Below are 24664 nucleotides of genomic sequence, written 5' to 3'. Positions count from 1 at the left end.
AAAACAATTTTTAAAAATTTTATTATTGGATTTGATCAAATCCTATAAGAAGGTCCCTGTTCTTGTGTATAAAATGACAAGTCTTGAACTCTGCCATGAAGCTCTATTGTAAGGGTTGAGAAGAAATTAAAAATAGAAGAACACCCTCCCCTCAGAGGACACTAATCAATTAATCTGCAGAATATTTATAACAAAGCTTTGTGAAGTTAATGTTTGAGACTATCATCACAAATTGTTTACCTGATTATATGTCTATGTCCACATGTTAAAATAAGTGAATCCCTTGGGTTTTTCAACTGGATTAACAAAATACTGAAATATATTTAAGTGACATCATTATGCTAAACTACTAAGGTATTTTAACTCTTAATATAATTGTATTGACTTATGTAGTCGAAGAGTCTCCTCTTTCCTTATAGATCTATCATTTTTTATAGATGACTTTTCCTTTAGCTATAACATAATCAATTAATTCATGATGGCCTCCAAACTGGTAAATCAAATGCTCCCATCTAGAAAGAAATCAAACATTAATGCATACAAGTCAAAATGATTACATTGTCAATAAATGCTAATTTCTAAATACATTCTCTAAAAGTTTATTTATACTTAGTAGTTAATATTTGCGCTTTAAAAAAATGACAGAATACCCTGATAATCAGTGTGATAATCCAATATTGTTTAATGATATTAAATATCTGATCTTAAAATATTTGATTCAGTTAAATGATGTATAAATGGTAACATTAGCATTATTTTCCATGAGACAATGGATTATGATCCTCAAGAGTAGAATTATGGAGCCACCCTCTTCAGTTGAACATGAGGTCCAAGAGCTGAGAGAGACTTGCAAGGGTCCAGACACCATAGAATTCACAACTTTAAGGTTTATAACAATAAGACCCAAATTCTTACATTGGAGGTCCACAAGGCAGCAGACTGTGGGTAAATAGTACAAAACCAGAGGCAGAATAACTGAAGCAAAGCTTTGGGATGAAGTTAGGAATGAGAAGTCAGAGAGGTAATGAATTAGAACCAGGGTGACAAGCTAGAGTTGTGACCTGCATGGCTCAGTGCAAGCAGAAAAGGTCAGAATGCAAAAAGAAAAACAAAAACACATGTCAAAGAGCAGCATAAGTCCAAGGTCCAGGTAAACAGAGCAGAAACCCAGAGATCTATGAAAGATGTAAGACAGGTGAAGAGACCAGAAAAGTTGGTCTACCCTGCAGTTTAGGACCTGAAGGGAGACTTTTTGCTTAGAAAAGGGTGACAATAAGACTGGGTAGCCTCTCTGAGCTTACACAGAGCCTGACACGAATCATCAGTGGCAAAGGGTTTTAACCAAGTCTCCATATGGCAGTGGGTATACAATAAAATGGGGCTTCCCCAGTGGCTCAGACAGTAAAGAATCTGCCTGCAATGCAGGAACCTGGGTTCAATCCGTGATCAGGAAGATCCCCTGGAGAAGGGAATGGTGACCCACTCCAGTATTCTTGCCTGGAGAATCCCATGGACAGAGGAGTCTGGTGGGCTACAGTCCATGGGGTCGCAAAGAGTTGGACGTGACTAAGCTACTAACACTTTTGTTTTTATACAATAAAATGGCTTACTTGGGAGAACACTCACCTGGGTGAATTGATGATAATGAGATCTCCCTGCTTGCCAACTTCCAAAGATCCCTGTGTGTGGGATTTTCCCAGGGCATAAGCGGCGTTGATGGTGGCAGCGGCCAAGGCCTCGGGCATGGACATTCTCATGTTCACACACGCCAGATGCATGACCATTGGCTACGGCGGGAAGAGAAAAGCACTGGAGAAAAGCAACCAGACTACTGCCACCTAGAATGTTTCTCAAAAGCACAACAAATAATGATAAATAAATGCCTAAGGTTGAATTAATATGAGAAAAAATTTAAATTTAAATGTAAAGATTCCTATGCTTTGGGAAAGATTTCTTTATTATAGAGATCACTTACCCACCCACCCCATATGTATTTAATATTTATTTATTACTTTTCAAGGGTCGTCCTTGGTGGCTCAGTGGTAAAGAATGAAGGAAACGGCAATGCACTCCAGTATTCTTGCCTGGAAAATTCCATGGACAGAGGAGCCTGGTGGGCTACAGTCCATGGGGTTGTAGAAAGAGTCGAATGTGAGCACGAACACTACTTTTCAAGGTCACTTACTGTCATAGGAAGCTCACCTCCACATTTACTTACTAAAACTTCTTTGAGATTATTCAATTCTGAGGGGAGAATAGATTACTGTAAAACCACAATGCCCAAGGCTGCATCAAAGCATAATAGACCCTTCTCTCCTCTCCCTAAGCCTGGAGGCATTCAAGAGGCACAGAAATACTTAATTATACTGCTGTCTATACATTCTTTTTCTTGTTTCACCAGAAGATAATTTTAGATCCTTGATACATTTTACCAGTTAGTGAAATATTTTTAAATTATTTATATGCTTGGTAGAAGTTTCAGTCTGCTCAGAAAGGCATGTTAAAAATAATTACCATTGAAAAACAATACGCATTAGGGTTAAAATCGCTGCCCAGGGCGACTATTACTCCTTCATCTAACATTTTCCTGGCTCGAGGTTGCTTCAGTCTAAGGAGAAGGGGGAAGAAAGAAATCAGTCTCGAGAAGTGGAAATTTTGAATAGGTGTTCAGAATTGAAGCGGACTTAAGATATCCTGGCATGCTGCGGTTCATGGGATTGCAAAGAGTCGGACGCTACTTAGCAAATAAGATATCCAACTCCTCTGTGTTCTGGAAGAAGAAACAGAAATTCAAGATTACATGATTAGTGGTGGGATCTAGCATAACCCCAGGACTCCTGATTTTTATCATCCTGCTTTTGAAATCACTTGTGTATGACTAACTTCTTTAATTGGGGATTATCATGACAATCACTGCATTGAGAGATTCTTGTGAAGAAAGAAAAGTATAACTGAAAATTGCTTTCAAACATAATACGTTTTTTGGAATTCCCAAATATAAACAACAAAGTTTAAATAATGAAATGGTTTTAAAGTTAACTTTCATTTTGCAATTTTAACATTCATATCTCTCTCTCCTTTTTGGAAGGTGGGGGTCTCAAACATTTTTACACGTTCTTTAAAATTCATCTGAAGGTCCAAGAATCTAAGATGTACAATGTTTGTGCTTATTCCTGTACTAGGTATTTCCCTGATCTCCCTGACCAAAAACAATTTAGTCTTTAGGACATGGCTTAAAAGTTATATCAAAGATAAACAAAGCTGGACACTAGTTAATATGGTGAGGACAGATTTAATTCAGTAATAACTATTGCAAAAGAGAAGAGTCCAGTGTGAACTGAACTTTGTTTTGTGCAGGGTGACTGGATGTTTTAAAAGGATGAATGGAGGACTTCTCTGGTGCCTCAGTGGATGGGAGCCTACCTGCCAATGCAGGGGACACCAGTCCAAGCCCTGGTCTGGCAAGATTTCACATTCTGCGGGGTAACTAAGCCTGTGCGCCACAACTTCTGAGCCCGTGCTTTAGAGCCCTCAAGCCACAACTACTGAGCCCATGTGCTCCAAATACTAAAGGCTGTGCACCTAGAGCCTGTGCTCTGCAATGAGGCCTCTCACTGCAACGAGGCCTGTGCACTGCAATGAAGAATAGTCCCTGCTTACCACTAGAAAAAGACTCAATCCATGGAAGGCAAATAGCCAAATCCCTGGTGAGATGCCACAGAATATACTTAGACATCACATCTCTTTCCTCTTACTTGTAGGATTTATGAGGATAATGGTCCCCACTTGAGTCATCTTAGAAAGCAACTCATTCTGATTCAGAATATTCCTAACATCTTATGTGTGTTTTTTAAAGTATAAAGCCTCTTTTCTAATTATAAAAGTAATATATATTGATTTTTTAATTGGAAAATTCCAGAAATGAGGAAGAACATAAAATAAAGCTCCATGCTTCCCAGTAATCCCATTACTCAAATGAAATTTGGGTCTAAGCTCCTTCCTTGGGGTCATTCATTACAAACATCACATCATACATCACACCATACAACTGGCATCTTCCATGAGCTAAGTTTTCCTGATCTGCATTTTAAAGGGATTTGTAAGGGTGATGAAGTAATATTTGGACATCCTGGAAGTCTGCCTTTACAGCTTGTACTTGCAGCTCCTGCGTGGAGGTGGAAAACAACCTCACCTCAGCATGTAGGCCGTGGTGGGCAGGAGAACAGCAGAGCACCTGGCTGTTGCCATGGCAGCGATGCCTTCATCACTCACTTCTTCCAGGTGACTGATGGCCTGGGCTCCCAGTTCCGCCCCAAGCTAAGCAGAATGGACAGAGAAAGAGAGGTTTCACACACAGCAACAACAAATCAATAAAGTGCCAGTATATGTTTTTTCCTACAAAAATAAACAATACTCTATTATTGCCAACTACTTCTTGTGAGCACAAGCCTCCAAGTGGGTAAAGGTTTTATGGTGGACATTCATTTGAAAATTCAGCTAGCATGCTACTTCAAAAACTATTCTTACACACAAATGCTTACCAAGATCTTCAAACACTTGCTAAAAGAGAAAATTTTATGAATCTTATGAATCAGAATAAAGCATTGAGTAATACTGGTAGTAAAATCTGATTGTTATATATCATAAAAATACAAGAAAGGTACCTGGAATGCCATTGCACTCAGAGAAAACAGATCAGATGAGAAAACAGACTTTAGGAGTGTGGAATCATTTGTATAATTTGAAAATATCTTCTTTTTCTTTGCCACACCTCACAGCTTTCAGGGTCTTAATTCCTGGGCCTAACCTGGGCGCCTGGCAGTAGACACGTAGAGACTTAACCACTGGACCACCAGGGAAGTCCCTAGATTATCTTCTTAAACTTGGCTTTCCTCCAGATGAAAAGTTTATGCTAGGTTGTTAGAAGACAACCAAGAAGAGGTAATGCTCAGATAAGAATGTATTAAAGCGGATTATTTCTCAACTTGACAAATTTGACACATGTGCACACGTGCAAAGTGCCCCAGGCTGAAAGGTGACATGATGAGCATTCCAAGGAAAGAAGACTGATAGCTTCTGGCATTCCACTGTAAGCCAGGGAGGCTGCGATGCCCACACCAGGGCAGGGAAGAAGAGGCCCCCAATCAGCATCTGGCTCAGGTAGGACAGCACTGGGATCGGGGCTCTGGGGACTTGTGGACAGCACAGACAATGCTCCCCAAGGCAGGTTCCCTTTTAATCTTAGAATCATCCTCAACTTTTCCAAACTTGATTTGCTCATCCAGGGAATTATCAGCTTCTATTGATTTAATTCACAGTCACTCTCTACAGTCCAAAGTATCTTGTTGACCACCCAGTTCTCATTCATTTAACAAATATTTATTTTCTAAAGACCATTTGCATTCTAGGCACTGTGTTAACCTCCAGGAAATAAGGATGGGTAAGGTCGGACATGACTGAGCGACTAAGCGTGTGCACACACACAGACACACACACACAAGAAGACATGGGTGTGGTCCTCAATGTGTTCATGTCCCGTAGGGATCACAGAGGAGATTTTAAACAGTGGAACAAGGACAGGGAGCGGCTATGATCCACTCTTGGAGAGGTTTGGGAAGGATCCCAGAGAGGTGGTCACTCAGAGGAAATCTGGAGGGGATTTTGAATCTCTTCCAAGTATGAATAAATGAATCTGGGAAAGACTTAACAATTTGAAAACCATCCTGTCGCTATTAAGGCATGCTCCACTAAAATTCGTCTGAATGCTGCCACAGAAAAACTCTAGAAGCTTCATGTGAAATTAAGAGACTGTGCTAGGGTGACTTCGAATGACAATCAAAACAGGTTGTGAATTTAGTAAATGAGATCACAAAGGTATTTTTTTCTACTAGTATTACCAGGAGAAGATAATACAAGTAAATGATCAGCAATAAAGGAATCCAAAGCTCAACCAGACTAACCTGCACATATTTCTAACAAATTTCCCCATTCTCTATCTTTTCAGAAGGTCATTCCTTCCTTTGAACAAACTTATTGAGTTTTCCATAGCACGAGTGTTGACAAAGGAAGAGAAAAAGAACAACCATACCTCAGCAGCCTTCATGGGGTGGAGTTCATCCCCATGGAAGTTAATCTGTAACCCTATATCTTTCCCACTTTGAAGAATTCTTCTGGTGGAATCAAGATCAAAGACACCCTTTTCACAGAACACATCTATATTGTCAACATGTATTTCCCCATTTCTGCCAAGTTCCTTCAGCCTTGGGAGGTGGTTTTTGATGATGTCATCAGCGGCCTCAGAAGCAGTTTTTCCTCTGAGAGAAGAAAAGGATATCACCACAGGCAAGTTTTTTTTTTTTCTTTTTTAATTTGTTGGAGAAAGGGGTCTTTGGTACTTGGAGAACCTGAGAAACTATAGATATGTGACCCTGAGCCTCAAAAAGGTAAAGAAAGAATCAAAGTTATAACTCAGGACTCTCAACAATTGGGACAAGCCTGCCTCTCTATACACTGGCCCTAGAGGCAGAGAGACAGATGGCTCACCCATTCTGGCATACTGGTGTTGCCTTTGGGAAAGTGAGCAAGGCCACCTGGCTGAAAACTTGAATCTTCCTGTCAAGGACACTTAGAGGACAACTTGGATGTTTCCCTGACACCCAACTGTGGGCCCTTACCTGGGTCCAGCTATCATCCTGACTTTTTCTTTCTCCACAGTTTCTAGAGGCATCTGCCTAAGGAGTTCTGTCTCATCAGACATAGGGAAAGAAGGAGACCCTGAAATTCTAAAATTCCTGAGTAGTTATATCTGAGAATGGGCTGGACTTTTGGAGTCAGAGAGCCCCAGAGCTCCAGCACTTGCTGGCTGTATAACTTCGGACACATGATGCAGACGTCATGTGGCATCCTCTGTGCCTTTATCCTTGGGGATGAAGATGAGAACTCACAGGCTCACTGGAAGATGGAGAATTTTTCAGGTAAAACATCAGCCTTGTATTTGGCACACAGAAAACTCTCACTCAGCAAAAATCGCCTGGGTGGGCAGACAGATGTGGACTATGAGAAGACAGGTACTTATATATGTTGTTTCTATTTTTGAGACAACCATATAGGAAAGGTGTTATTTTGCAGATTTACAGATGAACAATTCATGTTCAGAAAAATTAATGATCAAAACTTAAAATCAGCCAGTTGGATGGAGCTAAGCTAGATTCAACCCTGGTCTGAGGTCTCTCCAAAGTCTGAGACTTTTCTATCATGTCACACTGTCTTTCCAATTGAAAAAAATAATGAAAAACAGATTATCATAAACAGGATATCCAAGGAGTCATACTGCAGTTTCAAGTCTTAATAATTTCAGAAGTATAAATGGTAAATACATACAACAAACATCATTGTGCTGCTGCTGCTAAGTCACTTCAGTCGTGTCCGACGCTGTGTGACCCCATACACGGAAGCCCACCAGGCTCCCCTGTCCCTGGGATTCTCCAGGCAAGAACACTGGAGTGGGTTGCCATTTCCTTCTCCAGTGTGTGAAAGTGGAAAGTGAAAAGTGAAAGTGAAGTCGCTCAGTCGTGTCCGACCCTTAGCGACCCCATGGACTGCAGCCTACCAGGCTCCTCCATCCATGGGATTTTCTAGGCAAGAGTACTGGAGTGGCTTGCCATTGCCTTCTCCATAAGTATTCAATATTTATGTTTCTTTCTATTTAATTCATTTTGTCAATTTTTCACAATAATTTTCAATGTTAATTTTTTTGGTTCCTCTGATTGAGGATGGTAAACAAATATTAACATTAAAATTTCTACTTTTCAAAGTTCACAAAACTAAATAAATGTAAAAAATTTAATTAAACCTGAAATGATTTAATTATTAATTTTAAATATTATTGAATTAAATGGGCTATTTAAATAATTAAACCATTTTGGTAAGCCTGCAGCATTTATTATCTAAGTTACCACAACCTAAAACTTCACAGGTGATGCCCTGTGAATTCTGTAGTCCTGGATTTTTTTGGGATCTTTTGGTTCTGGAACCGTGGGCCTTCTGGTGTAGAATTCCAGGACAGACAAGATGCAGGAATGGAAAGGGAGAGAATTCTCTATGGCAAATCCACACGGGAGAAACTTTTTAGATAAAAAGAAAAGCTGAAAAACACATTTACAATAATAAAACAAAAACACTTGCTGCTAAACAAGCAAACAGATGAACAAAAAACCAGCGTGAGTTATCTTGATGTCAGATTTGCTCTCCCTCTACAGGGTGTTAATCTCTAAGGTGCCTTTGTGATCACTATCATGTGAAACTACTTAAATGAGTAATTTTAAAGGACCTATCAGGGCAATTTCTTTTTGTTGACCAAAAAAAAAAGTTGTGAATATCTCTTTTTCCTTCACCATGAAGAGACTTGCAAATGGGTGGGTCTGATGGAGACCACCTTCCTAAAACCATGCGTGTGAGATGACTGACCTTTAGACTCAGAACACCTTTCCAAAGGCTCTACTGGTTCCTCTGCAAGAGCTCAAGTACTGGTGCACCTTCGCCCCCTGGAGAACACAGTCCCCATTCTGACGCCCCCACATGACCCCTTCTGGTTTTCAACTGCCTGTGTTAAACCCCAGTCCCTTCTGTTGAGGTTACTTTGGCACAGAGTGGGCTCCGCAGTAGGTGGCCGAGATGCTGACGTCCAACTCCCGCCGGGCGCGCTCAATCACCCGCAGCATCTTGAGCTCCGTCTCCAGGCTGAGGCCGTATCCACTCTTGCACTCCACCAGCGTGGTCCCCGCCCGCACCATGCACCCAAGCCGCTGCTGGAAGGAGCTATACAGCTCCTCCTCTGAGGCCTGGCGGGTGCGCTCCACCGTGAAGTTGATCCCTCCTCCAGCCTGATGGATGTCCATGTATGTGGCTCCTGCCAACTGAACACACAGGCTCACCCTTAGGTCTGGAAAATAAAGGGAGGCTGCAGGCAGGTCTGCAGAACCTATGTCCAGGAATGATATTCAACGTGATTGACAACTGATGTGGCATAGGCACCATAGCCAATCAGAAAGGATGCTTGGACACACAATTCTAGAAGTACCTACTCTGCCCAGGTGGTGGAGAGATGTGCCAGGAAGGGACCAGGGTAGCAGAGATGGGAGACGTGGTAGGGACCTGGGGTCTCAGGGTGGTGACAGTTTACCAACAGGTACAAAAGTATTTTAACAATCCAGTTAGTCACAGGGTGTACCAGCTAATCTCAGTCTACTGCTCAGCACCTATGAGAAAGTGAAGCTTAGGTGATTAGGGGATCCCACTGTCGTTATCTGAGTCTCCACCAAGAGACCCAGAGCATTTCCACCCCTTGGTATTTGGCCACCTAGAGTTTCAGGCCTGAGCTCTGTCACTCAAGAAAATAAAAAGGCTCTTTCTGAGATCCTGCTGAAATCCTGTTATTCTGAGCTGCAAGGAGGGTGGTGCAGCCAAAATGTGCCATCCTGGGGGATCCCTTTGCTACACCCTTTCCTTTGTTCTTTTTTTTTCATAATTTTATTCTTCTTTAATGAATAAATGGTACAAAGCACAATGCCATAAACATTAACAGTTAAAATATCAGCAAATGAAAAAATACTATATAATACACAGTTGCAAAGAGCTACATTAAGTTATTTTACAACTGCCTCAAGCTGCAAAAAGAAAAAAAAAACCCAATACCTTACCTAAGTTATCCCTCTCTCAAAATAATGCCATTTATATTATAAACCACGAACTCCCCATCAAGACGGGAGCTGCTTTTGTTAATTCATATATATATATATATATATATATGACTGTATCACTTTGTATCCTTTGTTCTTAATTCTGTCAATTCAAGTTATTGAAAACTAGAGCTTTTAAGGAAAGTTTCAATGGTTTTATAATAAATGGTCTTCAAGGATTTCACGTTCACAAAAACCTGGTGGGCTCGGCCCTTTCTGCATAAGATAATTAGAGAATTGGACTGCAAACCTCTAAATTTTTGGCTCTGAAATTCAGTGGTTTAATAAAGTCTTAAAAAACAGGTCTAGATTGCTGAGAAAGGTAGATAATACTTGAATAATTTTTTTTTATTTTTCTGAAATCATCCAATTTGGCTGTTAGGATGAACAGTTTTTTAAAAAACAGTGTGAAGAAAAAATATGAAGGAAACTCAATCTGAAAAGGCTACATAATGTAGGATTCCAACCATATGACATTCTGGAAAAAGCAAAACTATGGCAACAGTAAAAAGATCAGCAGTTGCCAGTTTTTAGGAGGAGAAAATAGGCAGAGAACAGAGGATTTTGGGGGGCAGTAAAATTACCCTGTATGATCTCACAATAGTGGATGCATGTCAGTAGACATTTCCTCAAACCCAGAGAATGCACAACAGCAAGAGTCAACAGTAACAAGAACTTTGGACTCTGGGTGATAATAATGTGTCAATGTAGGTTCATCCATGCTGACAAATGTACATCTCTGGTCAGGGATGTTGAAATGGAAAAGGCTGTGCTTTGGACAGAAGTTGGGGGTCAGTGGTATAAGGGAAATCTCGGAACCTGTCACACAATTGTGCTATGGACCTAAAACTGCTCTAAAAATGTCTACTAAAAACAAGCAAATAAACAGTGTGAAAATGGTTCAAACCAGGGATGTGAGGGTTAACTGTGGCTAATTAATGACTGATAAAAGACTATAATTTATGTTTCTTGATGTCTCATTTTTCTGTAGGAACAATATAAAGCTTATTATTTTGTGATTAATAATATATTTTTTCAACTTTGACCCCAATGAGTGGCGATTTTCAAACTGCTTCCTGGAGTCCCTTCAAAGGCTACCAGGGAATGGAATGGGGAAAAAAGAGGGGAAATTAGTGAGCAAACCAGGTAAAGCTCTATTTTAAAAGGAGCATTTGGCAGCTAAAATTATCTTGAAAACTATTATACTTCAAACTATTGATAGCCCTGTGCATAACATAAAGATTTGGCACCAAGTCATATATTAGTTAACTTTGTAGTAATTTATCTCCATAGTCAAAGCTAGTAAAAAAAAAAATTCACTAAATAGACACATAGACAATTGTTGTAAAGTCTAACAGCCTACAAACTCTAGAAAAAGTTTTGTATATATTTGTGCTTTATTTTGATTTGCCATTGTTTACTACAATTACCTTCATTGCAAACTCGTGAACTCTTTCACCAGCCCATACTGGATGTGTGTGTGCATCCACTAAACCTGTAATCAATAAATCACATCATGTTTAAAGTTACAAAATCAAAAGCACTTAGACAGTAGGCAGACTAATACGGTTCTTGGGAAAGCATGATGGTGATAGTTATCTTGGAGAAGGAGGAATGTGTCTGTGTGGTTCCAAGAAGACTCTTCATGGTTGGTCTAGAAGGCTCTAATGGAAGACTGACTCAACATGATGAAAACATCCTCTAAAGAAACACAGCTCCTTTTGCCCAATAAATCCATGCTCTCCAAACAAGCTTTTAGAACAGAATGTCAAACCTTCTAGTTGAGCAAAACAAGGGACTCTATCACCAAAGAATAATCTAGGTGTGAAAAAGAATAATATAATCCCTATCTTCCACTTTGAGAAGGCAAAATATGAAATCTTAAAGATGAATCTTTCTTCAGGAAAGAAATATGTTTTAATTAAAGAGAAACTATAAAGCAACCACTTGGAACTTTTGTTTATGCAGGTACAGTTTGGTAAACTATGTCCTTCCAGAGCATTTAAAATAAATAAATAAATAAATTTTGAGAAAGTCACAAAAAAAATAAAATAAAATAAAATAATTAAAAAAAAAAACAAAAATACAGATATAATTTGTGGAATATTATTTTAAGTATGTTCAGCCAAGGAGTGTGGACTTGACATTTTTAAATTAATTTTATATCTTTATACAAATAAAGGCACATATATAATGTTGTGAAAAAAAAAAAAAAAGTATCTTCTGGATTAAATGGTTCATCAGTGGCTTTGATTAGAGTAAAACCAAAAGTCCCTATTTGGATTGCTTTCTCTACCACATTCTGCTCTTTCTCTTGAGATTTCACCCTGACTTTCTCTCCTGACCCCCAAGAGCCAGATAGTAGAAGTTCTGTCAGATATACAGAGTACACATTTTTAAGGTATAAACCCTAGCCTCTATGTCTGCACAAAACTCAAAATTTGTGTGAACTTTGTTTCAGATGACTACATAAAAGCCATGATGGAGTGAAATGTTAGTGCTCAGTCGTGTCTGGCTCTTTGTGACCCCATGGACTGTAGCCCACCAGGCTCCTCTGTCCATGGGATTTTCCAGGCAAGAATACTGGAGTGGGTTGCCATTTCCTTTTCCAGGGGATCTTCCCAACCCAGGGATCCAACCCGGGTTTCCTGCATTGGAGGCAGATTCTTTACCATCTGAGCCACCAGGGAAGCCATAGAACATGGATAATTTAGGATATGATGGCTAATAAACTGATTCTGTTGTCAATCCCTAAAGATAAAAATGAACTTTGGTGAAATCTCTAGGGTTCTTTGGCTTATGTTTCTTCTACCTGGAGATGGGTCCTTTGTTTCATACAGTATACAAATTTAGAGTCTATTCTAGAATTAGAGCAGCTAGCCCTATTTGCCTCCCCTATGCAATGGATTAATAAAGTTCTTTGGACACTTTTTGAACCCAAACCCAAAACCAACTCAGCTGGTTTCTTTTCAGCATGTGAGTGGAAAGAAGTGGATTGAATGAATGCGTTTGATTCCAATTGGTCCTTCACCTGTTTAGAGATCTTGGGTAAGATATTTCACATGTAAACATCAGTGTTCTAATCTATGATGTGTAGACAATGATACTTACAAGGCAGTTCAGTGTCATTCAACAAGAAAATGTGTCTGTAAAGCAGTTAGACATTTACTAGTAGAAACTCAATAAATGGCAGATATTATATTTTCATATATTGTGAGACCTTATTTAAAACAAGGGACTACTATTCCTCTTTATTAAAACTGCTTTCAGGCCTTTATTGCAAAAGAGGTTAATACCTGGCAAGATGCATTTCCCAGAACAGTCAATTCTTTCTTCGAATGTTTCTTCTGAAAACTGTTTTTGGATAGCATCAGCAGGACCAATGGCTTTTATGAACCCATCTCTGAAGAAAAATCAAGAAATTATCACTAAATTTGGAGGAAGTATTGTGAAAACTTTGACCAATGATTTAAACTATGAAATGATTACCAGTAAGTATAATGAACTTACTTTCAGTCGGTCAATGTTTACTGTATTTCCTTCTTGAGCTTTTGTCTTTGGAAATTGACTCTAGCCACACACAAGGCAAAAAGTCATGTGTAGCAGAGATTGCTAGTTTTTCCCCAAGATCAATGTTTCCTTTTCCCACAGTGCTAGATTCCTAAATTTTAGCTGAAGTCTTGACCACCCAGGATAAAGACTTCATTTCTATGTCTCCCATCAGCCAGGTGAGGCCATGTGACTAAGTTCTAGCCAATAGGATTCTCTTCTCTTCCTACCGCTGGAAAGTAGACACCATAATGAGAGAAGGCACAGCCATCTTGGACGATAGAGAAATTGGGAGGAAGAGTGGGGTGCTCAGCTGAGCAAGAAGGTAGGGGTCTGGATCCTTGGAACTCCATGGAGTATGGCTATCCACTGACCCTAGGTTCCTACATCCATGCAATTCTTGTTAACTGATTTTAACAAATTTTTGACCATAACACTGGGAATATTTTTATTCCTTTGTTAATTAAACACACAGAGAGTCCCCAAAAACTGGGCTCTTACACAACCCTAAGCAGCCTCAGATAAGAGATGAAACTTGTGTAATTTCAGTGTCACCCGCTCTTCAATTCAGATGGGAATCCAACTCCAGGCCCACTCCAAGTCCCCCTTCCAAGCTTCGGCTGTTCTTTTACCCTTAGAAGGTTAAACGAAAATAACTGAAAAATGTCCTCTCTTTCTGGTGGCTGAATTTTAATTTTCTATCACCCCAAATCATCACCACATAAAGGGCTTCTGTGGGTTTCAAGTTTTGGGGTACAGTAGAAGCTAGTAGGAGATACACTTTGTAAAAATTCAGATCTCAGAACTCCACCCATAGAGATCCTGATTCAAAAGACCTGAGGATAAGTGAGGAGCGGGTGGCGGGGTCTGGACGAAAGTAATCAAAATGTACAAGCTTCCAGTTATAAGATATATTAAGTACTAGGGATGTAATGTACTGCACGATAAATATAATGAACACTGCTACATGTTATACATGAAAGTTGTTAAGAGAGTAAGTCCTAAGAGTCCTGGTCACAAAGAAAAAAAAAATTTTTTTCTATTTCTTTGACTTCGTATGAAAGGATGGATGCTCACTATACTTACTGGTAATCGTTTCATGATGTATGTAAGTCAATTCATTATGCTGTTCACCTTAAATCTATACAGTACTATATGCCAATTATATCTCAATAAAACTTGGTGGGGGGTGGAGATCTGGGGATAAGAGGATGAGAAGGGATCAGAAATCTGTCTTAAAAAAAAAAAAAAACTCAGTCCGTCTGAGGCAGGTGGCCCCTGTCCACACTTCAGGAAGCGTTGGAGAGAACCCCTACCCCTTCTGATTGCTGCAATCATATTTTATCAGCAGAGGTGCGATCCTGATGCGGCTCAATGGGTTGTGCAGCTTGAGAGTGCTTTCCAAGTGAATGACAACCCGAAGCGGCCAAACACGTTAGCAATAGGCGCCTGAAAGGCAGGCGTGCAACCATTTCCCTGGGTGCAGGAAGGCTGTTACCGCCTTTCCCTCCACAGTGCACAAGTTACAGAAAGAGTACTTGGCAGACTGGTTCCCCGAGCAAGCGACCCGCGGCGCCCGCAGCCCAGACGGCGCGGCCACTTACGTGCCCACCACGAGGCTGGCGCCCTCCAGCACCTGCAGGCTGCGCAGCGCGTCCCCGGCCAGGAAGCGCTCGCCGCGGGCGCACACCAGCACCACTTGCCGCGCGTTCTCCAGCAGGAGGCGGTGGCCGCCGGCCATGTCGCCACGCACCACGGGTCTAGGGGAGGCTGCAGGGCTGGCGCTGAGCACCGTCGGCAGAGGAGGGGGCAGGTCGGCAGGGGTGTAGCCACCAGCCGGGAGGGCGGGGCGGGGCGGGCTCCTAGCCTTGGAGTTTCCTGGCTGCCAGGGATGCGGGCCTCCCCTCCACCATCTCGAGGGCAGTGAGGGTACAAAGACTAGAACGCTGATTAGTAATAAATGTTATAATGGACTCTCCTCTTTCCTGGTCACTTTGTCGCGTTCTGGGTAAATGCGGTAGGAATTACAGTCCCTGCTTCACAGGTGAGAAAACTGCAGCTCAGCGGTGGGAAGAGAAAGGTGGGCTACGAAGATCACGTGACCTGGCGGAAGGGCGTCACCGAGTATTCGGGTACCCCAGAGGAGTCGGACACGACTGAAGCGACTTAGCAGCAGCAGCAGCAGTAGAGGAGTTATACGGGGAGGTGGGGGAAGAACCTGGGAGGGAGCCCCGGGAGGGGACAGAGTTTGGAGAAACCTCTGCCCAGGCGGGCTGGAGCGGCAGACTGGGACGCAGGGGCCACCCGCAGAGGGAACCTGGGGATGGGGGTGGGGGGCGTCGCTGGTGGGGCCGTGCGGGTGGAGTTGCTCCAGGGTCCGCGCGCCGCGAGCACGGTGACGGGTGCCGCACACTTTTCGGTTGGCCAGCTGCACTCCCGGATCCCCTACTACCGGAGTGGGAGAGGATAGAGCCGAGACTGAAGATTGGCGCCTTCACCCAGCTTCCCCTAACCCCTTCCTGAAGGATAGGTTGGAAACGCTCCTGGATCCCAACTTCTTGAGGTAAAACTGGTTTCAGCTTGATGTTCCCCATTCCAACTGTGTACAGCGGGGCCTGCCCTCAATTAGCCACCAAGATTGGAGACCACCTCAAGTATATGGAAACTTACCTAGTGGCTCAGAGGATAAAGCGTCTGCCTACAATGCGGGAGACCCGGGTTCAATCCCTGGGAGGAAGATCCCCTGGAGAAGGAAATGGCAACCCACTCCAGTATTCTTGCCTGGAAAACCCCGTGGACATAGGAGCCTAGTAGGCTACAGTCCATGGGGTCGCAAAGAGTTGGACACGAATGAGCGACTTCATTTTCTTTCACTTTCAAGTATAAGGAAGATGGTCTGTAATTTTTAGCCACATCTCTTCCTGCCTGTCAGTTGCTGTGAATACACTGGCAGGCACAGGATTTTGAGCTTTCTAAATATTTCATTTTGTTTATACACTTGTTAGAAGCTCTCTGTTAGGCCTTGTAGGACATTCAAAGATAGGAAGGCCCTTTTTCTTCCCAGCAAAGACTTTACAGTCAAAAGGAAGACACTTAATGGATGCAAATTACATATGATCAAAAAAAGCTGAGGCTGGCAAAACCACAAAATCTAAAAGTCAATTTTGTGTCATTATAAACCATTTATAACAAAGAACAGAAATCAAGAACTCCTTTAAATGAACACAATAAATAAGAATATACTTAAGCTTCATAATTATGGCCATAAAAAAGAGATCAGTCAGGTAAGAAAGAGAATGGAAAAATGGGAAAGAATTAAGTAGATAATGTAAATAAGAGACACTAAAGAAGAAAAAAAAATCTATAGATTACCCACAGCTCAGACACACAATCACAAACAGAGGTGTCTTTCACAGTTTTAAAAAGAAAAGTATAATATATGCAGAGAAATAATAGAAGTAGAAACAGTGGAAAATAGAGACACATAAAGTCACTAATTTATAGAGAAATGTTAACCTTTTGTTTATAAAATTTCTGCTAAATCAGTTACATTTTATATTTATAGGCATATTTGCAGATATATGCAATTCTAGGTATGAAGGATGGGATGAAATTATAGGAATATAGAAGCCTTTGTCTGCCTCCAATGTGGGAGACCCGGGTTCGATCGCTGGGTCGGGAAGATCCCCTGGAGAAGGAGATGGTAACCCACTCCAGTATTCTTGCCTGGAGAATGCCATGGACGGAGAAGCCTGGTAGGCTACAGTCCACGGGGTCGCAAAGAATCGGACATGACTGAACGACTGAACGGAACGGAACGGAACAGAGAAGCCTTTGGGGTTTGATGAAACCTTATTCAGGTCAGGAAGCAACAGTTAGAACTGGACATGGAACAACAGACTGGTTCCAAATAGGAAAAGGTGTACATCAAGGCTGTATATTGTCACCCTGATTATTTAACTTATATGCAGAGTACATCATGAGGAACGCCGGGCTGGAAGAAGCACAAGTTGGAATCAAGATTGCTGGGAGAAATATCAATAACCTCAGATATGCAGATGACACCACCCTTATGGCAGAAAGTGAAGAGGAACTAAAAAGCCTCTTGATGAAAGTGAAAGAGGAGAGTGAAAAGGTTGGCTTGAAGCTCAACATTCAGAAAACGAAGATCATGGCATCTGGTCCCATCACTTCATGGCAAATAGATGGGGAAACAGTGGTAACAGTGTCAGACTTTATTTTTTTGGGCTCCAAAATCACTGCAGATGCTGATTGCAGCCAGGAAATTAAAAGACGCTTACTCCTTGGAAGGAAAGTTATGACCAACCTAGATAGCATATTAAAAAGCAGAGACATTACTTTGCCAACAAAGGTCCGTCTAGTCAAGGCCATGGTTTTTCCCTTGGTCATGTATGGATGTGAGAGTTGGACTGTGAAGAAAGCTGATCGTCAAAGAATTGATGCTTTTGAACTGTGGTGTTGGAGAAGACTCTTGAGAGTCCCTTGGACTGCAAGGAGATCCAACCAGTCCATTTTAAAGGAGATCAATCCTGGGTGTTCATTGGAAGGACTGATGCTAAAGCTGAAACTCCAATACTTTGGCCACCTCATGCGTCGAGCTGACTCACTGGAAGAGTCTGATGCTAGGAAGGATTGGGGGTGGGAGGAGACGGGGACGACAGAGAATGAGATGGCTGGATGGCATCGCTGACTCTGTGGACATGAGTTTGAGTGAACTCCGGGAGTTGGTGATGGACAGGGAGGCCTGGCGTGCTGTGATACATGGGGTCGCAAAGAGTCGGACACGACTGAGCGACTGAACTGAACTGACTGAACTGAACTGAAACTTGTCTTAATCCCACTTCTGTTACTTATGAACTGTTTGACCTTGGGAGTTTGTTTAATTTCCCTAAGCCTCCATTTTCTCATCTATATCATGGGGATGATTGTTTCTACTTTATGGACTTACCTGAACTTTAAATAAGGTGGTGTGTAAATCACTTAGCCCAGTGCTTAGCTCTAAAGAAGTAATACTATTATTACTGATTATTACTGTTAGTTTATTTTAATCCTGTTATTTGTCTTGCTGATCAATTAAGTTAAAGATTTGATTTCAACCAACAGTCCTTCAAAGCATATACCATGTATTTAAAGCTTACAAGTCTAAAAGAAGTTGTCCTTTTTCTTCATGAGGATTTCTATCTGTGGGTGAACTGAGTGTATTCGATTACAACCCACATAGACAACATTGCTAAAAAAGCCCCTGCAAACAAGTTTGCAGAAGTAAGAAGGCTCAGAGCAGACTTCTCCCCTCCAGTCATTGTTAAATAATTATAGAGGGGTGAAGATAACACATTTAGCCTCAGAAATAACCAGCATCTCTGCAGCTCTTTAGTTTACGAAGTACTTTTCATTTCATGGGACTCACATTGGCCAGTTTCTTTCCCCTACTCTTCCTTCTTCTGGACCTGCAGTTATTTTTTCAGTTTGGAAAAGGTACAGTCAGAAATGTCAACAGAAAAGTCCATACAAAAGAGCTAGTTTGACGCCAGTGGGGACTTTAAGGTCAAGCTGAAAGTAATTTCCTCATCACCATGCTCCGTTTCTGACCTAATCAAGAGAGGCAGGTCATGGAGCAGGCCAAGGACCTAGTGGCTCCCAGCTTTCTGGTAAATAAAAAAAGATTGCTTGCGCTGGTCTCTCTACACCATCCAAGGACACAGTTCAAAGCCCTCTCTCTGAGTATTTGTCCAAGTGGGAGGGAAGGAGGTGGGAAAAAGTTGAAAGGCATTGGGTCTGAGAGAAGCTGTCTAAATCTTTGTTTGCATTTCAGAGACAAAATTTTCTATCTCTTGATGAAAGAATCTACAGATCCACTTCCATTGAATTATAGAGAGAATTGCTGAGAAAACCAAACACAAACTGCTTCAAATAACATCTGCTAGATACTGTTATTGGGAATTCATTTGAAGTTGCTCTAGGACTGTAGGTTTAGATATTGTTATGTAAAAGCCTGTTCCTCTTTCTCCACTTCCACAAAGCTTGGAATATTAAGAATCTGTGCTAAGGTGGGTCTCTCTGTGACTCTGTGGACTGTAGCCCACTAGGCTTCTCTGTCCACATGTTTCTCTAGGCAGGAATACTGGAGTAGATTGCCATGCTCTCCTTCAGGGGATCTTCCCAACCCAGGGATCAAACCTGCATCTCTTATGTCTCCTGCATTGGCAGGTGGGTTCTTTACCAGTAACGCCACTTGGGAAACCCAGTAAGGTGGGTCAGAGTCCCCAGATTTGTATCAATATTTGTGGTCTACTCCTCTCAAACAACCTGGTTTCAAGAACTTTAATTCAGGGTTTCTTATGAAAGTGGTTGTCAGTTACCCCTCCTATTCTTTCCAAGTACTGTGGTTGTTCATAAGATAGAGTGGACCAGAAAGAAGACAGATCTGGATATCTATTTTGAAGAAAGTATAAGCAATTACTTCCTTTTCCATCTATCATGAGTAAGCACTTTGCATACATTATCTGTGTTTGGGACTATGAAAAAAGCTGATTGCCGAAGAATTGATGCTTTTGAACTGTGGTGCTGGAGAAGACTCTTGAGAGTCCCTTGGACTGCAAGGAGATCCAACCAGTCCATTCTAAAGGAGATCAATCCTGGGTGTTCATTGGAAGGACTGATGCTAAAGCTGAAACTCCAATACTTTGGCCACTTCATGCGATGAGTTGACTCACTGGAAAAGAGTCTGATGCTGGGAGGGATTGAGGGTGGGAGGAGACGGGGACGACAGAGAATGAGATGGTTGGGTGGCATCACCGACTCGATGGACATGAGTTTGAGTGAACTCCGGGAGTTGGTGATGGACAGGGAGGCCTGGTGTGCTGTGATTCATGGGGTCGCAAAGAGTCAGACATGACTGAGCGACTGAACTGAACTGAACTGAAGAAAGGCTGAAAGAAAATTAGTATCCATACTTGGAAAAAGCAGTTTAGATGCGCTGAGTTTAATCGGGTAGGCCTAAGAGAGACAGCCAAGAAGAGTCAGAAACAAGATTCAAACATTCCTGTCCCCAAAGGCTAGGGTCTTTCCACAGTGGCATTCATGCTACCCTATGACGACACGCATCAAAGGACCTGACTGTCTTTTATATAATGCAGTGACCACATGTGATTGCATAATGTTAGAAGAATGCAAGAATTAATTAAGCCAAACAGCATGGTGTTCACTTGGAATAGTACATATTTATATTAGTGTATTTATATTTATACTAGTCCCCTTAGAGGTCTAATAGATATCTCAAATTTATCATATTCCAAAGTGAACCTTTGTTCTTCCCAACCTCCCCTTTCCCCACAGTCTTCTCTGTCTCTGCTGCTGGCAATTTCATCCTTTATTTCCTGGGCTCTTTATCTCATACCCCATATTCAAACCATTACCCAGGCTTATAGTCCCTGCTTTCCAAATGTATCACCACGTCCACTACTATCCCAAGAGACCGCGTAAGCTCTTGCCTTTCAGTAGCTGTAGCCTCCCAACAGATCTCCCTACCTGACCCTCAACCTCTTCTGTAGTCTCTTCTTAGCTCAGCACTCAGAGTGATTCATTTAATGATCTTTATTCCAATTAGTAAATGACCTATAGGGTCTCGTTGTCTCTTTGACCTTGGCTGTCACTCTCCCCTTTATTCACTGGTTAAGCTCCACTAGTCTCTTGCTGTTCTCAAACACACCAAGTATCTTCCATTCTTAGAGTATTTTCTCCATGAGCTTATATGACACTTATATGACACTTACTACACTTCTGATGCAGTCCAAAGGGCAAGACATATGCTAACTCATGTAACAATTTCAGGAGGTAGGTGCTATTCTTACCATCCCTTTTGAAAGATGGGGAAATTGAGGGGTAAGGATGAAGAAGCATAATGAAAGTCTAGGTTCTTAATGACAAGCCTGTGTTTCCTCTAAAAATGATGGCTTGCAATCAAATACCACCATTTTCAATCCCTGGTTTTCCAACTCTCTTTTTCTTCCATTGGAAGTCGGGTTTGTACATGTATTGTAGATGTGAATTTGCAGGCATCTGCTATGCAATCTGACAATATTTTCCTTCTCATTTGGAGTGCTGTGCTTAGTTGCTCAGTCGTGTCTGACTCTTTGCAACCCCATGGATGATAGCCCACCAGGCTCTTCTGTCCATGGGATTCTCCAGGCAAGAATACTGGAGTGGGTTGCCATTACCTCCTCCAGGGGATCTTCCTGACCCAGGGATTGAACCTAGGTCTCCCACACTGCAGGCAGATTCTTTACCGTCTAAGCCACCAGGGAAGCCCCTTAGTTCAGTTTAGTTCAGTCGCTCAGTCGTGTCCAACTCTTTGCGACCCCATGAATCACAGCACGCCAGGCCTCCCTGTCCATTACCAACTCCCAGAGTTCACTCAAACTCATGTCCATCGAGTCGGTGATGCCATCCAGCCATCTCATTCTCTGTCCCCGTCTCCTCCCATCCCCAATCCCTCCCAGCATCAGACTCTTTTCCAGTGAGTCAACTCATCGTATTTCTATTTTGTACAACAAAAACATTCATTGATTTTCACTTATTTTCCCTGGTTGGTATATCATATTGGTTTAGTTTGGGAACTTTCTAATCCCTTTCTAAGAATAGCTGGTTCTCTTCTTCTCCCTTATGTTCATCACCAGCCCTTCACTGATCAATAGAGGGATTAATACATATGAAAATACAGAGGTAGAACAACTTCTAGAGACTATTGATCCCCTTTATATGTGCTGTGTATTATGTAATGTTTATAGAGTTTTTAAAATATATTTCCTTTTCTTTGGACAGGGCCAAGACACAAAATGTCATCCCAGTTTTTGTCACTATCACCAGTGACTCCTGCAGGTAAAGAAGAAATCAATTACTGGGTTCTTGCTTTGTAGCTAGTTACAGTTAGTCTTCATGGTGGATTGGGCAATAAGAAAAGGAGAACACTGCATGACTGCATGATAAGATCAGACTTAGTCTCTCTATGTAAAGAGTTTATGAACTCCCTGCTGAGAAAGTTCCCTTCTATTTTTTAATACTGAAAAGAAAAATCTTCAAATCAGAGGGGCATTAAATTATCACAGTTAGCTACATTCTTAGAGTCCTTCATGATATAAAATAATTAGCTCAATTATTCATCATAATAAAGGACATAAAAACTACCCTTTATCAAAATCTGGCTTCTCCTTTCTTTTATCATCCTTTATCTCTTCATTTTTCTGCTTCTTTACAAATGGACAAGGAATTTGTATTGGTCTGTATCAAGAACAACCTTTTATCACTTATAAATTTGACAAAGAAAATTGGACAACACCAAGAATGTGTTGTGGATAACAGGTGCTCTAGAGGCATTCTCTTTGAAAAAAATGTAGCCCTATCTGTGTTTAGAATTAAAACAACAGTGCCTAAATGTGACAGAAGTTTATTTCTCTCTTAAGTAACAAACTCTGGATAGAAGCTTTCCACGGCCCCTATGAAAGCTCACATCAGGAGCCCAGGCTTCTTTTAGCTTGTTGCTGGTCTGTATTCTTAATCCAAGATGGCTGCTTCCACACCAGCAGTAACACCCATATTCCTCCCAGCAAGGGGGAGAATAAGGAAGGGAGGTGCACACTCCTTCTTTTTAGGACACTTCCTAGAAGCTGCACTCACCACTTCTCCTGACATCCCCTTGGCCAGAACTTACTTACATGGCTATGTCTAGCTCCAAAGGAGGTTGAGATATATAGTCTTAAATCTGGGTGCCCATGTGCCAAGTTAGAGTTGAAGGCTGTCTTTCTTAGAATAATGGAGAATGGGTATCAGAGAACCATTAGTAGCCTCTGCTCCACTATCAAACTTTAAAAAGCCTTTAAATAGGACCATATTGGAAATTTCTTCTACAGATATATTTGAACAAGTGATTAAAGTATATGCATATAAGAATATTCAGTGCAGCATTATTTATAATAGCAAAAAGACTGGGATTGACCATCATGTCCATTGATATGGGATTTGTTATATTAAGTATAATACATCCAAAGGATTAGCTACTAGATAGCTTTTTTTTTTAATGAGCTAAATATATCTGTGCTGATATAGAAAGAACTCCTAAGTATACTGCCAACTGATAAAACCAAGATGCAGAATAATAGACTAGTATGCATTAGATGATCCCTCCTTTCCTAAAAGTTTTGTATTACTTTGTCAAGAACTATGCGGTATCTAAGATGTTCCCCTATTTACAAACTAATAAGTTTGCTTGCCACAGTTGCTTGGATACGAAACTCTTGGGTCATAGTGAAAGGATTTTATCACTCACAGAGCAATGAACAACATCTTTGGGACCAGTTTCCTGAGCCCATGACCTTCTTATAAATTAATTAAATTACATATTAATAACATTATATGACCCTCTGAACCCACCAGAACCCACAAAAGTTAGGATCTTGACAATACTTTGTACCCCATACCTTATCTTCCCTCACCTGGGGCAGCCATCAAGCTTGTTGCCTATTCTTATCCACACTCCATCTCCAAGCCCAGCTGCCTGGACCCACTCTCAACTGTCTCTGCTCATTTATTACAAGACCTAAAATTTCATGTTCTGCTTTGACATCTTTGAGCCTCAGAGGGCTCTAAAGGCTTAGCCCTAAGTCCTCCTGTTCTTGGCAGATATGACATCCACCAAGTGGGAAGTGTTCCCCATGAAGCTAATTCCTCTATCAGCAGGACCAGCTATGCTCCATTGCTCTTCAACATAATGGGTTTCACTTTCCTGCCAGCCTGTGAAACTATTCAAACAAGTCAGTCACATCCTCCTGTAGAAGCCAGAGGTCATTCAACCCTCTTGTTATGACAAAGCTTGCCTCCTGCAGCTCCTGCTTCACTCTGCTCCTGAGTGCACGTGTGATGTGGTGTGGCCCTGCATGGCCCATGGCATCCTCCTACACTGGGGTGTATGTGACTAATTAAATTGCTTCCAGTCTCATCAGTCCAGTGTTGTGTGTTCAGCTACCTTGTACTGCTTAGGGCAGTGGCTCCTTCCTTTTCCCCTGGGAAACAGAGGAACTGTGGCTCCTGCCCCCATGATCCAGGCCTTACATCCCCGCCTTACTGGGGGCAGGGCTGCATGGATCCTCCTCCTTAGAGACCCAGGGACCCTCACTTACTCTCCCCTGAATGGTGGGAGCCTTGCTGTTCTGGTCAACAGGAGGATTGACAGAAGTTTTCTGTTTCCTTTTTTTTTTTTAACAGAGAAAGAAAAAGATGAGACGATCAAAAAGGACAGGCCATATAAGATCTTTTTTAAAGATCTCTTTCTTTTCAAAGAAAATGAAATGGCAGCAAAGAAAAGG

At 41.5% G+C, this 24664-nt stretch overlaps 2 protein-coding genes across 2 annotated transcripts in view; one reads left to right on the top strand and one right to left on the bottom strand.

Annotated features, from left to right (window-relative positions):
• AMDHD1 (amidohydrolase domain containing 1) lies at positions 1 to 15337 on the bottom strand. The gene is made up of 9 exons (XM_055395581.2): positions 14891 to 15337; positions 13034 to 13140; positions 11168 to 11232; positions 8638 to 8915; positions 6089 to 6314; positions 4193 to 4317; positions 2515 to 2608; positions 1627 to 1787; positions 1 to 512 (listed from the first exon to the last, which is right to left on the bottom strand). The coding sequence occupies exons 1-9, from the start codon at positions 15025 to 15027 to the stop codon at positions 425 to 427; spliced, it is 1281 nt and encodes a 426-aa protein (XP_055251556.2). The 5' UTR covers positions 15028 to 15337; the 3' UTR covers positions 1 to 424.
• Positions 15338 to 15653: 316 nt separating this feature from the next.
• CCDC38 (coiled-coil domain containing 38) overlaps positions 15654 to 24664 on the top strand; it is a 38205-nt gene continuing 29194 nt past the window's right edge. The window contains exons 1-3 of the mRNA XM_088837122.1: positions 15654 to 15849; positions 22128 to 22184; positions 24564 to 24664. Coding sequence (XP_088693248.1) covers positions 22142 to 22184; positions 24564 to 24664 — 144 coding nt within the window. The 5' untranslated portion in view covers positions 15654 to 15849; positions 22128 to 22141. The remainder of the gene's footprint in view (positions 15850 to 22127; positions 22185 to 24563) is intronic.

The sequence above is a fragment of the Moschus berezovskii genome, chromosome 6 (genome assembly GCF_049115385.1).
Source record: "Moschus berezovskii isolate FMDL1 chromosome 6, NW_MosBer_1.0, whole genome shotgun sequence".
NCBI lineage: Eukaryota > Metazoa > Chordata > Mammalia > Artiodactyla > Moschidae > Moschus > Moschus berezovskii.
Note: the sequence above shows the minus strand (reverse complement) of the source record. Positions and strands in the feature narration are given on the sequence as shown.